This window comes from Danio rerio, chromosome 2, assembly GCF_049306965.1.
Source record: "Danio rerio strain Tuebingen ecotype United States chromosome 2, GRCz12tu, whole genome shotgun sequence".
NCBI lineage: Eukaryota > Metazoa > Chordata > Actinopteri > Cypriniformes > Danionidae > Danio > Danio rerio.
Genome location: NC_133177.1, coordinates 59,598,177 through 59,612,134, shown reverse-complemented (window position 1 = coordinate 59,612,134; position 13,958 = coordinate 59,598,177). Strand labels below are relative to the sequence as shown.

At 40.7% G+C, this 13,958-nt stretch overlaps 1 protein-coding gene across 3 annotated transcripts in view; it reads right to left on the bottom strand.

Annotated features, from left to right (window-relative positions):
- Positions 1-13,958, bottom strand: part of LOC100330028 (homer protein homolog 3) — a 96,636-nt gene that overhangs the window by 56,654 nt on the left and 26,024 nt on the right. For all 3 annotated transcript variants that reach the window (XR_012395285.1, XM_073931958.1, XM_073931965.1), the window contains exons 3-4: positions 11,454-11,610; positions 545-676 (exon numbers count right to left, since the gene is read on the bottom strand). Coding sequence is in view for 2 of the 3 variants with exons in the window: in XM_073931958.1 (XP_073788059.1) it covers positions 545-676; positions 11,454-11,610 (289 nt within the window). In the remaining variant the exon portion in view is untranslated. The remainder of the gene's footprint in view (positions 1-544; positions 677-11,453; positions 11,611-13,958) is intronic.

Sequence of the window (13,958 nt, the reverse complement as noted above, 5' to 3'; positions counted from 1 at the left end):
ACCGGTGCTATAATGGCACCAGGTTTCGGTACCCAACCCTAGTTCAGCATACGTCATGCAATGTGTGTCTCTCTGTCTGTAAGAGCTGCACGTCAAAGCAGAGCTCATTAATATTCACCACACAAAACATATATGGTCATTCATGGAGTATTTTGTGGAGTATTAAGGGAGCATATAAAACCCTTTTGGAGATTTTTTTTTACTTGCTGAAGCCATGTATATAGACATCAGAGAACAATTTAACTTTTTAAACTAATGCAGTATATGGCACCTTTAATTTGAAAACATGTGAAACCACATTGACACGCTCAATCCCATTCAGATCAGGATTTAAAATCAGCGAATCATTTAGACACTCACTCTGAACAGATCAGTTCATTTGTTTACTTGACTCATTTTAAATGGATGACTTGTATTTGATTCAGTGAATTGTTTACTGGGGATTCACTCAGAACGGATCATTAGAATCAGTGATTCATTTACTGGTAGTAAGTAAAGTAATGAGGTAAAAATACTTAGTGCTGTCTACTGTTGGTGTTCAGACCTGGTGCAGCTGCTGCTCGGTGGCGAAGCCGAGACCGTAGACAGTGTTTGCTCTGCTGTCCGCCCACTGACCGAACTTCTGAGACGTCTTCGTGAACGTCATGTTGGGGCTGATAGTGCTGTTGATGATCGCCTGTGAGGTAAAAAAATAAATAAATAAATGGGGGACCCTTGGATTTGCTATAGATTAGATTAGATTAGATTCAACTTTATTGTCATTACACATGTACAAGTACAATGCAACGAAATGCAGTTTAGGTCTAACCAGCAGTGCAATAGCAGCAAGTGCAGGATACAGGAATAAGTTATAAAGTGCAGTTATAGAAAACTATAGTGATATTTACAGATGGATGTAATATCAACATTATATACAGGTTGGATAAGCTATGAGCAGATTTACAATATATGAATATATGTGCAGGTTGCTATTAATAATCAGTAGTGTGCAGATAGATAAACATGATTACAAGTGTATATGTAACAATATATGAATATATGTACAGTGATAGATAAACATGATTACAAGTGTATATGTAACAATATATGAATATATGTGCAGGTTGCTATTAATGATTAGTAGTGTGCAGATAGATAAACATGATTACAAGTGTATATGTAACAATATATGAATATATGTGCAGGTTGCTATTAATAATCAGTAGTATGCAGATAAATAAGCATGATTACAAGTGTATATGTATAGTGGGTGTGTACATAATTACAAATGCCCATATGCAGTGGGTATGTACAGTTCAATAAGTAAACAGTTGAATGTGGTGCAGTGAATGTGCAAATCTTTAAACGTGCAAATGTTAAACAGTGCAGTTATTGCGAGGAGTTTAAGTTAGAGGAGAGTGGGGGGGGGGTGTATTGGGGGGGCAAAAGAGTCAGTGGGGGGCAAAAGAGTCAGTGGGGGGCAGAGTTCAGGAGGGAGACAGCTCTGGGGAAAAAGCTGTTCCTCAGTCTGCTGGTTTTTGTACGGGGGAGCCTGAAGCGCCTGCCGGAGGGCAGGAGAGAAAACTGTCTGTGAGCAGGGTGAGAGGTGTCCTTCAGAATACTGCGTGCTCGGCGCAGACAGTGTTTCTTCTGGATGTCCTCTATGGCTGGCAGTGTGGTCCCTGTGATGCGTTGGGCAGTTTTCACAGGGACCACACTGCCCCAGGGCCCAATGTGTTCTTAATCTAGCCCTGTGTATGAGTGTGTGTGAACGCGAGAATGATGCGATTGAAACTCTGTCATACACCACACCCACCAAAAGGGTACCCTTGGTAGTGGAAACGCAAGCCTGATGAAGGTGACCCGTACCGACCCGAACCGTACCGTACCACTGAGTGGAAACGAGCCATAAGAAAGCATTTAAGGCCCAACACAACTCATTCTGTCATCTTTATATTTCACCGGGAAGTCAAAATGCTTTCAGACACGTGACTTAAATGACACGGGAGGCCATCTCTCTGCAATTGTTATAAATGTTGGATTAACCTACAAGTTATTAATCAACTGGGATCCATTACAACCCTGTCTGCTACTGTCCACTACTGGGGGTCACATTTCAGTCACAGGCACACACTTTAAGAGCTTTCCTGAATGAATGAATGAATGAATGAATGAATGAAATATGCTGATTTCCACCTAGGCAACCCGCGGTGCTGAAATATCATTGGTTAAAGTGGCACTGGGCAGGTTAAAGAGACCAAAACATAGACAGACGTTCTGGCATGTAACAGACATTTTCAAAGCAGAATATCTGACTTTTCCAGGTAAACAACAATGTTCACTGAGCATGTTTCTGAAATATCTGCAAGCATATGATGCTATTATTGTGCTTTAAAAGAGTTAAAATCCTACATACAGCACCTTTAAATTCAACTCTTGCTAAGCGGCTTCTAAAGTATTGTGAGTGGGTTGTTATGCTGTTGCTATTGAGTGCTTTAAATGCATTAGCAGCTTATTATATGGCATAAATAAGCAATAAGTGCAAGAATTAGAGAAACGTTTGTGATGTAACTGTCTGTAAAGCCTTGTTCACATGTATCAGATTATGAACAGTATTCCCAGCTCAACGGGATGATTTACAAACATTACAGCTATTTATAAATGCAGCATCTCACTCCAAACAGACGACCAGTAGAAGTGCAATGCTGGAAACGGGATTTATGCTCATTTGTACAAACTGACATTATTTAGGATGGTTATCATCACTTTGTATTTGAATACGGTTTGTGTATAACCAAACACAGTCGTGCATATTTACACATACTAAACTGCTATTTAAGGGATAGTTCACCTAAAACTGAACACAAAAGAAGATATTTTGTAAACTGTTAAACCGGTAACCATTGACTTCCATTGTCTTTTTTTTCCCCCTTATATGGATGTCAATAGCTACAGTTTTCTTCAAAAACGTATACATATATCCATACTGCGTCACAAGCTGATCTAAGCAATTTCAAATGGGATAGTTCACCTAAAACTGAACACAAAAGAAGATATTTTGTAAAATGTTAAACCAGTAAACCGGTAACCATTGACTTTCATAGTATTTTTCCCTCATATGGAAGTTAACGGATACAGTTTTCTTCAATAATATATACATATATCCAGTGCTTAGTTTGTGAATTGCGAGGTCTTGGAACAGATCGGGGTAACATATGTGGCATGTTTACTCGAGGATGTCGAGTTGTTGCACACGAAAGTGGAGAGCGGGTGGTCGGGTGTGGGGGTTGGGGGTGGATAGGAGTGCTGCTGCATTGGACGGCGGAGGGGTGTCGCGGATGAAATTGAAGAGGGTTGGGGAGTCGCGGAAGAAAGTGAACAGCGGACGGGGGAGGAGGGCGGTTGAGGAGGGGGATCGGTAAAATGAGGAACCGGATCAGATTCCGGCACAAATTAAGCCCTGCATACATCCATACTGCATAACAAGCTGATCTAAGCAGTTTTAAATAGGATAGTTCACCTAAAAGTGAACACTAAAGAAGATATTTTGTAAAATGTTGGAAACCAGTAACCATTGACTTCCATAGTGTTTTTTTCCCCTCATATGGATGTCAATGGATACAGATTTCTTCAAAAATGTATACATACTGTACATCCATACAGCATCACAAGCTGATCTAAGCAATTTTAAATGGGATAGTTCACCTAAAACTGAACACAAAAGAAGATATTTTGTAAAATGTTGAAAACCGGTAACCATTGACTTCCATAGTGTTTTTTCCCCTCATATGGATGTCAATGGATGGATACAGATTTCTTCAAAAATGTATACATACTGTACATCCATACTGCATCACAAGCTGATCTAAGCAGCTTTAAATAGGATAGTTCACCTAAAACTGAACACAAAAGAAGATATTTTGTAAAATGTTGAAAACCGGTAACCATTGACTTGCAAAGACTTTTTTCCCTCATATGGATGTCATAGCTAGTTTTCTTCAAAAATGTATACATATATCCATACTGCATCACAAGCTGATCTAAGCAGCTTTAAATGGGATAGTTCACCTAAAACTGAACACTAAAGAAGATATTTTGTAAAATGTTGAAAACCGGTAACCATTGACTTGCAAAGACTTTTTTTCCCTCATATGGATGTCATAGCTAGTTTTCTTCAAAAATGTATACATATATCCATACTGCATCACAAGCTGATCTAAGCAGCTTTAAATGGGATAGTTCAACTAAAACTGAACACAAAAGAAGATATTTTGTAAAATGTTGGAAACCAGTAGACCAGTAACCATTTACTTCCATAGTGTTTTTTCCCCTCATATGGATGTCAATGGATACAGATTTCTTCAAAAATGTACACATACTGTACATCCATACAGCATCACAAGCTGATCTAAGCAGCTTTAAATAGGATAGTTCACCTAAAACTGAACACTAAAGAAGATATTTTGTAAAATGTTGGAAACCGGTAACCATTGATTTCCATAGTATTTTTGTTCCCTTATATTGTTGTCAATAGCTACAGTTTTCTTCAAAAAATTTATTCACATATCCAGTGCTTAATTTGACAATTGCGAGTTCCTGGAAAAGATCGGGGTAACAGATCCGACACGTTTCCCTAGGATGTGGAGTTGTCGCGCACGAAAGTGGAGAGCTGGGGGCTTGGGTATGGGGGTGAAGAGCGGGGTGGGGGTCGAGGGATGGATAGGAGTGGAGTGGAGCTGCATTGGACGGCGGAGGGGTGTCGCGGACGAAAGTGAAGAGGGTTGGTGAGTCGCGGAAGAAAGTGAAACTGAACAACAGATGGGGGAGGAAGGCGTTGAGGAGGGGGATTGGTAAAATGAGGTGCCGGATCCAGATCAGGCGTGTTCTGGCACAAATTAAGCCCTGCATATATCTATACTGGATAACTGATCTAAGCAGCTTTAAATGGGATAGTTCATCTAAAACTGAACACAAAAGAAGATATTTTTTTAAATGTTTGAAACCGGTAACCATTTACTTCCATAGTATTCATGTTTTTCTCTCATATGGATGTCAATAGCTACAGTTTTCTTCAAGATATCTTCTTTTGTGTTCAACATAAAGGTTCCATAATTAGGTTAACCATAATTAAGGTTCGGAACCATTGAGTATAAGTAAATAATGAGTGTATTTTTATTTTTGAACTGTACATTAAAACATTAGATCAATAATAAATGCTATAATAAATGGGAGTATTTGGTGATGTTAAACATTTTAATACAGTATTTGAATACAGTTTGTGTATAATCAAACACAGTCACATACATATTTATAAATATATCCATACTTTATCACAAGCTTGTATGAGCAGCTTTAAAGGGATATTTCACCCAAAAATAAACACAAAAGAAGATAGTTCACCAAAAACTTTCTTATCCTCCTTACACTGGCTGCCTGTTAAGTTTCGTATTGAATTTAAATATTACTTCTCATCTATAAAGCTCTAAATAATCGAGCTCCTGTTTATCTAACCAACCTTCTGTCTCGCTACAATCCAACTCGCTCTTTAAGATCTCAAAACTCAGGGCTTCTGGTAGTACCTAGAATAGCAAAGTCGAGTAAAGGAGGTCGAGCCTTCTCCTTTATGGCTCCTACACTCTGGAATAGCCTTCCTGATAACATCCGAGGCTCTGACACACTCTCCCAGTTCAAAACTAGATTAAAGACCTATCTGTTTAGTAAAGCATACACTCAATGCATCACTTAGCGGGTTCCACACAGGCTTCTGCATCTTGTTTATATACACTATGAACAGCAGCTACGTTAATTATTCTCTTTATTCTCTATTTTCATCTGGGGATACTTATCCTGAGGTCCTCAGATTATGCGGAGTCACTGATTGGATTCAAGACCAGCGACGAGATGATCCCAAGATGTCCATATCCGGGACCAGGCCATATCCTGAGCTGCTGCTGCGCTGATGGTCATGGGGAGTGGAGAACATGAGTCTGATTCCAGTGACACTCCAGGGACAGACGAGTCTTCGCTGAGGCCATCTTCCAGCCTCCACTGCTGAGACTGCAGCTCTGCACAAGACGTTTGGCCAGCGGAGAAATTAAAAAAGTTGTGGCAAACTGAGTCTGGTTCTCTCAAGGTTTTTTTTCTTCACTCTCCTATTGGTGAAGTTTTTTTTTCCTCTCCGCTGTCGCCACTGGCTTGCATGGTTCAGGATCAGTAGAGCTACCCATCGATGAATTTGCTCTTCAGTGTTTGGACTCTCAGTAATGACTTTAAACCACACTGAACTGAGCTAAACTGAACTGAACTTAAACACTAAACACTGAACTACACTGTTCAAGTTACTATGACCACTTATGTGAAGCTGCTTTGACACAATCTACATTGTAAAAGCGCTATACAAATAAAGCTGAATTGAATTGAATTGAATATTTAGTCAAATGTTTGAAACTAGTAACTATTGACTTCCATAGTATTTATTTTTTTTCCCTCATATGGATGTCAATAGCTGCAGCTTTATTTAAAATATTTTCTTTTTTGTTCAGCATAAAATAAACAAAAAATTACAGTAATTGTCTGGAACAACTTGGGGGCAGCACGGTGGCTCAGTAGTTAGCACTGTGGCCTTACAGCAAGAAGGTCACTAATTCGAGTCCCAGCTGGGCCCTAAGGTACTTTTGTGAGGAGTTTGCATGTTCTCTCTGTGTAAACGTGGGTTTCCTTCGGGTGCTCCGGTTTCCCTTACAGTCCAAACACAATTAACTAAATTGGCCGTAGTGTATGAGTGTGAATGAGTGTGTTTGGGTGTTTCCCAGTACTGAGTTTCGGGTGGAAGGGCATCCGCTGCATAAAAACATATGGTGGAATAGTTGGTGGTTTATTCCACTGTGGCGACCCCTGAAATAGAGACTAGGCTGAAGGAAAATGAATGAATGGATGAACTTTAAACTAGATTTTTAGTGGTGAAACATCATACAAATGAGAAAGAAACTGCTTTATATTATATTTGTCTGGTAAGTCTGAGGCCCAATCCCAATTCTACCCCTTAGCCCTTCCTCTTACCCCTACCACTTGTTTTTGCGCTTTCAGGTGAAGGGGTAGGGGTGTCTCAATTCTCTTTGGCTCAAAGGCAAAGTGCTAAGGGGAAGGGCTAGATAGCCTGTGAAACTGAGATTTTTCAGGACCACACTCAAAACCAAGGGGAAGCTCTACCTCTTCACACTCTGTTTCAAGGGCCATGGGGAAGGGGTAGGGGTACAAAAATAGAATCGGGATGGGGGCTAAATAGCAGTTAGACACACATATTTAAAAATATAACCAAAAATGACACTTGGTAGGCTTCACTCTAAAAATGTATGTTTGTTAAAGCTACAAATGCTATTGTTTCAAGTGACTGCCATGCTTTAAACTCACTCTTAAACTCACTCTTTAAACTCAAACCAACAACGAATGCAATTAATAAAGTTTAAATGGTTAAACATTTGCCACCAATTTACAAGCTCCCGGTCAATAATAAACCATACTTGACATTGAGATCCTGCAGATGAGCACATTGAGATATCAATGCTGAAACCACATATTGTGCAGCTCTAGTGAAAATGTAGAAATATTGAGTGAAACAGAATTCAAATCATAGAATAATTGTGACTGTTAATGATTTATTATTAATTATCAGTTTCATATGTGTCTCTGATGGTTTTATTCTCTAATTTCAGTAACGGTCTGTGTTTCTAAACTCAAACTTGACATGAATGTGGGTCAGTGTAGAGGTGTTGTTTAGAGATGAAACACTCTGATAATCCACAAACTGCTGAGATTTAAAGGTTTGGCTGAGGACACAAACAATCTGCTTCATTCATGAGCTTTACAGGGCAGCTATCATGCACAATCAACGTTTGCAAGCTGTTTGGACAGACGTGTGTGCAGGTATAGTGTACTCACAGTCTCGAAAAGATGAACTCATGCTCCACCCATTTCTTTTTTTCTCATTTCAGGGCCATTTCAATTGGGCTATCAGTAAATGAGGGGCGGGGCTATCAGTCCTTTAGGGCAGGGCTTTCAGTGCTTTAGGGCAGGGCTATCAGACATTTAGGACAGCGTCATTAGTCATTTAGGGCAGGGCTATCAGATATTTAAGGCGGGGCAATCAGTCATTCAGGGCATGGCTATCAGTCATTTAGGGCGGTACTATCAGACATTTAGGGTGGGGCGATCGGACATATCAGTCATTCAGGGCAGGGCTATCATTCATTTAGGGCGGGGCTATCAGACATTTAGGCATGGTTATCAGTCATTTTGGGCGGGACTATTAGTCATTTAGGGCAGAGCAATCAGACATTCAGGGCGGGGTAATCAGTCATTTTGGGCGGGACTATCAGATATTTAGGCGTGGTTATCAGTCATTTTGGGCGGGACTATCAGTCATTTAGGGCAGAGCTATCAGATATTTAGGCGTGGTTATCAGTCATTTTGGGCGGGACTATCAGACATTTAGGTGTGGTTATCAGTCATTTTGGGCGGGACTATCAGTCATTTAGGGCAGAGCTATCAGACATTTAGGCGGGGTTATCAGTCATTTCGGGCGGGGCTATCAGACATTTAGGGCGGGGTTATCAGACATTTAGGGAGGGACAATGACTTTATCAGGGCAAAGCAATCAGACATTCAGGGCAAGGGTTATCAGTCATTTAGGGCAAAAATATCAGACATTTTGGGCAGGGCTATCAGTGATTTAGGCGGGGTTATCAGACATTTAGGGTGGGGCGATCGGACATATCAGTCATTCAGGGCAGGGCTATCATTCATTTAGGGCGGGGCTATCATTTTATTAGGGCTATCAGACATTTACGGTGAGGCTTTTAGTCATTTAGAGCAGGGCTATCAGACATTTAGACATGGTTATCAGTCATTTTGGGCGGGACTATTAGTCATTTAGGGCAGAGCAATCAGACATTCAGGGCGGGGTTATCAGTCATTTTGGGCGGGACTATCAGTCATTTAGGGCAGAGCTATGAGACATTTAGGTGGGGTTATCAGTCATTTCGGGCAGGGCTATCAGACCTTTAGGGCGGGGTTATCAGACATTTAGGGAGGGACAATGACTTTATCAGGGCAAAGCAATCAGACATTCAGGGCAGGGGTTATCAGTCATTTAGGGCAAAAATATCAGAAATTTTGGGCAGGGCTGTCAGTGATTTAGGCGGGGTTATCAGACATTTAGGGCGGGGCGATCGAACATTTAGGGCGAGGCTATAATTTTATTAGGGCAGAGCTATCAGACATATAGGGCAAGGCTTTTAGTCATTTAGGGCAGGGCGATCAGACATTCAGGGGGGGCTATCAATCATGTAGGGCAAGGCTATCAGACATTTAGGGCGGGGCGATCAGACATTCAGGGCGGGGATATCAGTCATGTAGGGCAAGGCTTTTAGTCATTTAGGGCAGGGCGATCAGACATTCAGGGCGGGGCTATAATTTTATTAAGGTAGAGCAATCAGACATTAGGAGCAGGGCTATCAGTTATTTAGGAAGGGTTTTCAGACATTGAGAGCTGGGCTATCAGTCATTCAAAGCAGGACTATCAGACATTTAGGGCAAGGTTATCAGACATGTTGGGTGGGGCGAACAGACATTCCGGGCGTGGCTATAATTTTGTTAGGGCAGAGCAATCAGATATTTAGGGCGGGGCAATCAGTCATTCAGGGCAGGGCTATCAGTAATTAAGGGCAGGACTATCAGTCATTCAGGGCAGGGCTACCATTTATTTAGGACGGGGCTATAATTTTATTAGGGCAGAGCTATCAGACATTTACGGGGAGGCTTTTGGTCATTTAGGACAGGGCTATCAGACATTTAGGTGGGGTTATCAGTCATTTAGGGCGGGGCGATCAGACATTCAGGGAGGGGCTATCAGTCATGTAGGGCAGGGCTATCAGACATTTAGGGCAGGGCGATCAGACATTCAGGGCGGGGCTATAATTTTATTAGGGTAGAACAATCTAACATTAGGAGCAGGGCTATCAGTTATTTAGGAAGGATTATCAGACATTGAGAGCTGGGCTATCAGTCATTCAAAGCAGGACTATCAGACATTTAGGGCGGGGTAATCAGACATGTAGGGTGGGGCGAACAGACATTCCGGGCGTGGCTATAATTTTGTTAGGGCAGAGCAATCAGATATTTAGGGCGGGGCAATCAGTCATTCAGGGCGGGGCTAACAGTCATTTAGGACGGGGCTATAATTTTATTAGGGCAGGGCTATCAGACATTTACGGCAAGGATTTTATTCATTTAGGACAGAGCTATCAGACCTTTAGGCGGGGTTATCAGTCATTTAGAGCGAAACTATCAATCATTTAGGGCAGGGCGATCAGACATTCAGGGCGGGGCTATCAGTCATGTAGGGCAGGGCTATCAGACATTCAGGGCGGGGCTATCAGTCATGTAGGGCAGGGCTATCTGACATTCAGGGCGGGGCTATCAGTCATTTGAAGCAGGACTAACAGACATTTAGGGCGGGTTTATCAGACATGTAGGGTGGGGTGAACAGACTTTCCTGGCGTGGCTATAATTTTGTTAAAGCAGAGCTATCTGTCCTTTAAGGCGGGGCTATTATACATTCAGGGCGGGGCTATCTGTATTTTAGGGCAGGGTTATCAAACATTTAGAGCGGGGTTATAATTTGATTAGGGCGGAGCTATCAGTCATTCAGGGCAGGGTTATCAGTGTGTGTCTCGTTTCTGTCTTGCATTTGTCCATTCATCAATCTTCCTCCAATTTGCTAGCAATGCCCAATCCAATCAGCTTCCACAGAATGAAATCCATCCTACATTTTCTTCTCATTTTAATTTTAATGTTTTTTTTAATGCAGCAGCAGCCAGAGCTGTCATTGGTCAAAACACGGTCAACACACTTTACATGTCAATCAAACTCTTCCAGTCTGAGTGGGCGGGGCTTGGCTGTTCCTCTAAGAGTGTGTTGATTGTGAAGGTCGGTGTGATGTGCTGTCTTGGGTTTTTTCGATCAGCGTCTTCAGTCCAGCAGCTCTGATTCGCTCCATCAACGAGTATCGATCGTCCCGCAGGATGCAAGTCATGTCTCTGCGCACCGATGCAGGACTTTTCCCCCATTACTGAACTCTGATATCAGATGTCAGACTCTTAACCTTCAATCCTGCTTAAACCCTCTCGCGGGGAGTATTTTGTTCTGCCTCTAATCACATCGGCTCAATAATCAGCATCTGAACAGAGACGTTTATTGCGTTTCGCATTCACATCTTCATCTCTCCAGCAGGCCGATGGGTTTCTGGCACACTTGATACTGCAGAGTGTGTGTGTGTGGGTTTGGATATACACTCTTCACATGCATTTGTGACAAAGAAATGCACTTAGTTCTACTGAAAGGGCACTTTTTAGGGCTTGTTCAAACATCATATCACATTTTAAAGAGGAAATCTAATCTCTTGTGTGAAGTCTCACCTTGGTCCCGCCCACACTGATGATGCGGTAGGCGTGTCTGTTGGCATCATAGAAGAAGGAGACGGTGACAGCATGCTTGCTTGCCGGGATCCAGTTGCGTTTGGTTGCAGGATCGATCTGGAACACATGAGCTCGACTGCTGAAGATGGGCTGTTCCCTGCGACACACACACACACACACACACACACACAGACAAAAATACACATAAATATTGTGAGTTTAACACGCAACAAAATAACACTACCAAAGCGTGTCATCACACTTTCTGAATGGATCTTTAAATTGTTTGTTTAAGGAACGGCTCATTTGAATCAGTGAGTTGTTTACTGGAGACTCACTCTGAACGAATCACTCAAATCATCCATCTATGGATCATTCAAATCAGTGAGTCGTTTACTGAAGATTCATTTTGAATGGATCATTTAAATCAGTGAGTTGATTACTGAAGACTGTGAATGAATAAATAAGTTGTTTACTGGAGACTAACTGAATCACTTGAATTAGTGAGTTTATTTCAGGAGACTCTCTCTGAACAGATCATTTGAATCGGTTAGTTGTTTACTAGATACACGCTCTGAGTTGATCATTTAAATCATTGAGTTGTTTACTAGAGAAACGCTATGAACAGATCATTTGAACTGATTAGTTGTTTACTAGAAACTCACTCTAAAAGGATCATTTGAATCATTGAGTTGTTTACAGGAGACTCACTCTGAATGATTCGCTTGAACCAATGAGTTGTTTACTGGTGACTTGCACTAAACAGATTATTTGAATCAGTGAGTTGTTTACTGGAGACTCGCTGTGAAGAGAACTTTGAATCAGTGAGTTGTTCACTAGAGACTCGTTCTGAACGAATCATTTTAATCATTGAGTGGTTTACTGGACTCACTCAGAATAGATCATTTGAATCAATGAGTGGTATACTGGAGACTTGATCTGAATGGATCATTTGAATTAGTAAGTTGTTTGCAAAAGACTCGCTCTGAATTGGTCATTTGAATCAGTGAGTTGTTTACAAGAGATTTGCTCTGAAAGAATCATTGCCATAAATGAAATGTTTACTGAAGATTCACTCTGAATGGATCATTTGAATCAGTGAAATGTTTACTGAAGACTCACCCCGAATGAACCATTTGAATCAGTGAAATGTTTACTGATTCACTCTGAATGGATCATTTGAATTAATGAAATGTTTACTGAACACACACTCTGAATGAATCACTTAAATCAGTGAAATGTTTACTAAAGATTCACTCTGAATGGATCATTTGAATTAATGAAATGCTTACTGAACACTCACTCTGAATGAATCACTTGAATCAGTGAAATGGTTACTGAAGATTCACTCTGAATGAATCATTTGAATCAGTTAAATGTTTACTGAAGATTCACTGTGAATGGATTATTTGAATCAGTGAGTTTTTTTTACTAGAGACTTGCTCAATCATTTGAATCAGTGAATTGTTTACTGAAGACTCACTCTGAATGAATCATTTGAATCAGTGAGTTGATACTGAAGACTCACTCTGAATGGATCATTTAAATCAGTGAGTTTTTTTACTAGAGATTTGCTCAATGAATCATTTGAATCAGTGAGTTGTTTACTGAAGACTCACTCTGAATGAATCATTTGAATCAGTAAGTTGTTTACTGAAGACTCACTCTGAATGAATCATTTGAATCAGTAAGTTGTTTACTGAAGACTCACTCTGAATGAATCATTTGAATCAGTAAGTTGTTTGCTGAAGACTTTCTCTGAATAGATCATTTAAATCAGTGAGTTTTTTTACTAAAGACTTGCTCAATGAATCATTTGAATCAGTAAGTTGTTTACTGGAGACTCATTCTAAATGAATCCTTTGAACCATTGAGTTGTTTACTGGAAACTCGCTCTGAATGGAACATTTAAATCATCAAGTTACATTTAAAGTAGGTATTTAAGTAGAAAATTAAACACACTTATGTAGTAATATGAAGGTATTCATCTTGAATCTTCTTTTAAACAAGTGTTCTTTTACCTGAAGTGTGAATTATGCATGTCACTGCATGTGTTGAAGTTGAGAATGAGAAGGGTTTCTGACTCCTGTAGTTTGTGTAATAGTGGAACAGATGATTGTCCAGCTCTGTAATGGACAAATGATGCTAACAGGAGTGGAAAGAGCGGTAAAGCATCAGAGAAATGAGCTGCTGAGAGTCAGCGCGTCTGTGAAAGTGTTGATGAAGCCTGAGCGAGCGCAGAGAAGTGAAGACGACAGATGAAGAGCTGCGGTCAAACTACATCTGATAGTCGAGACTTTCTGACCCTTCACACGCTCTCTTTAACCTCAGCACAGCTCACCGCTGTTACAGCAGCAACAAGAGATCAAGATTAGGAATAGAAATAGATCCTAAACTGACCCAAAACACCAAGAATAGGCTAAATGAAGCAACAATTTTGAAACTGGCTACAAAAATAACCAAAAAAAAACAAACCACTGTTGGCCAACGACTTGCCTAATTACC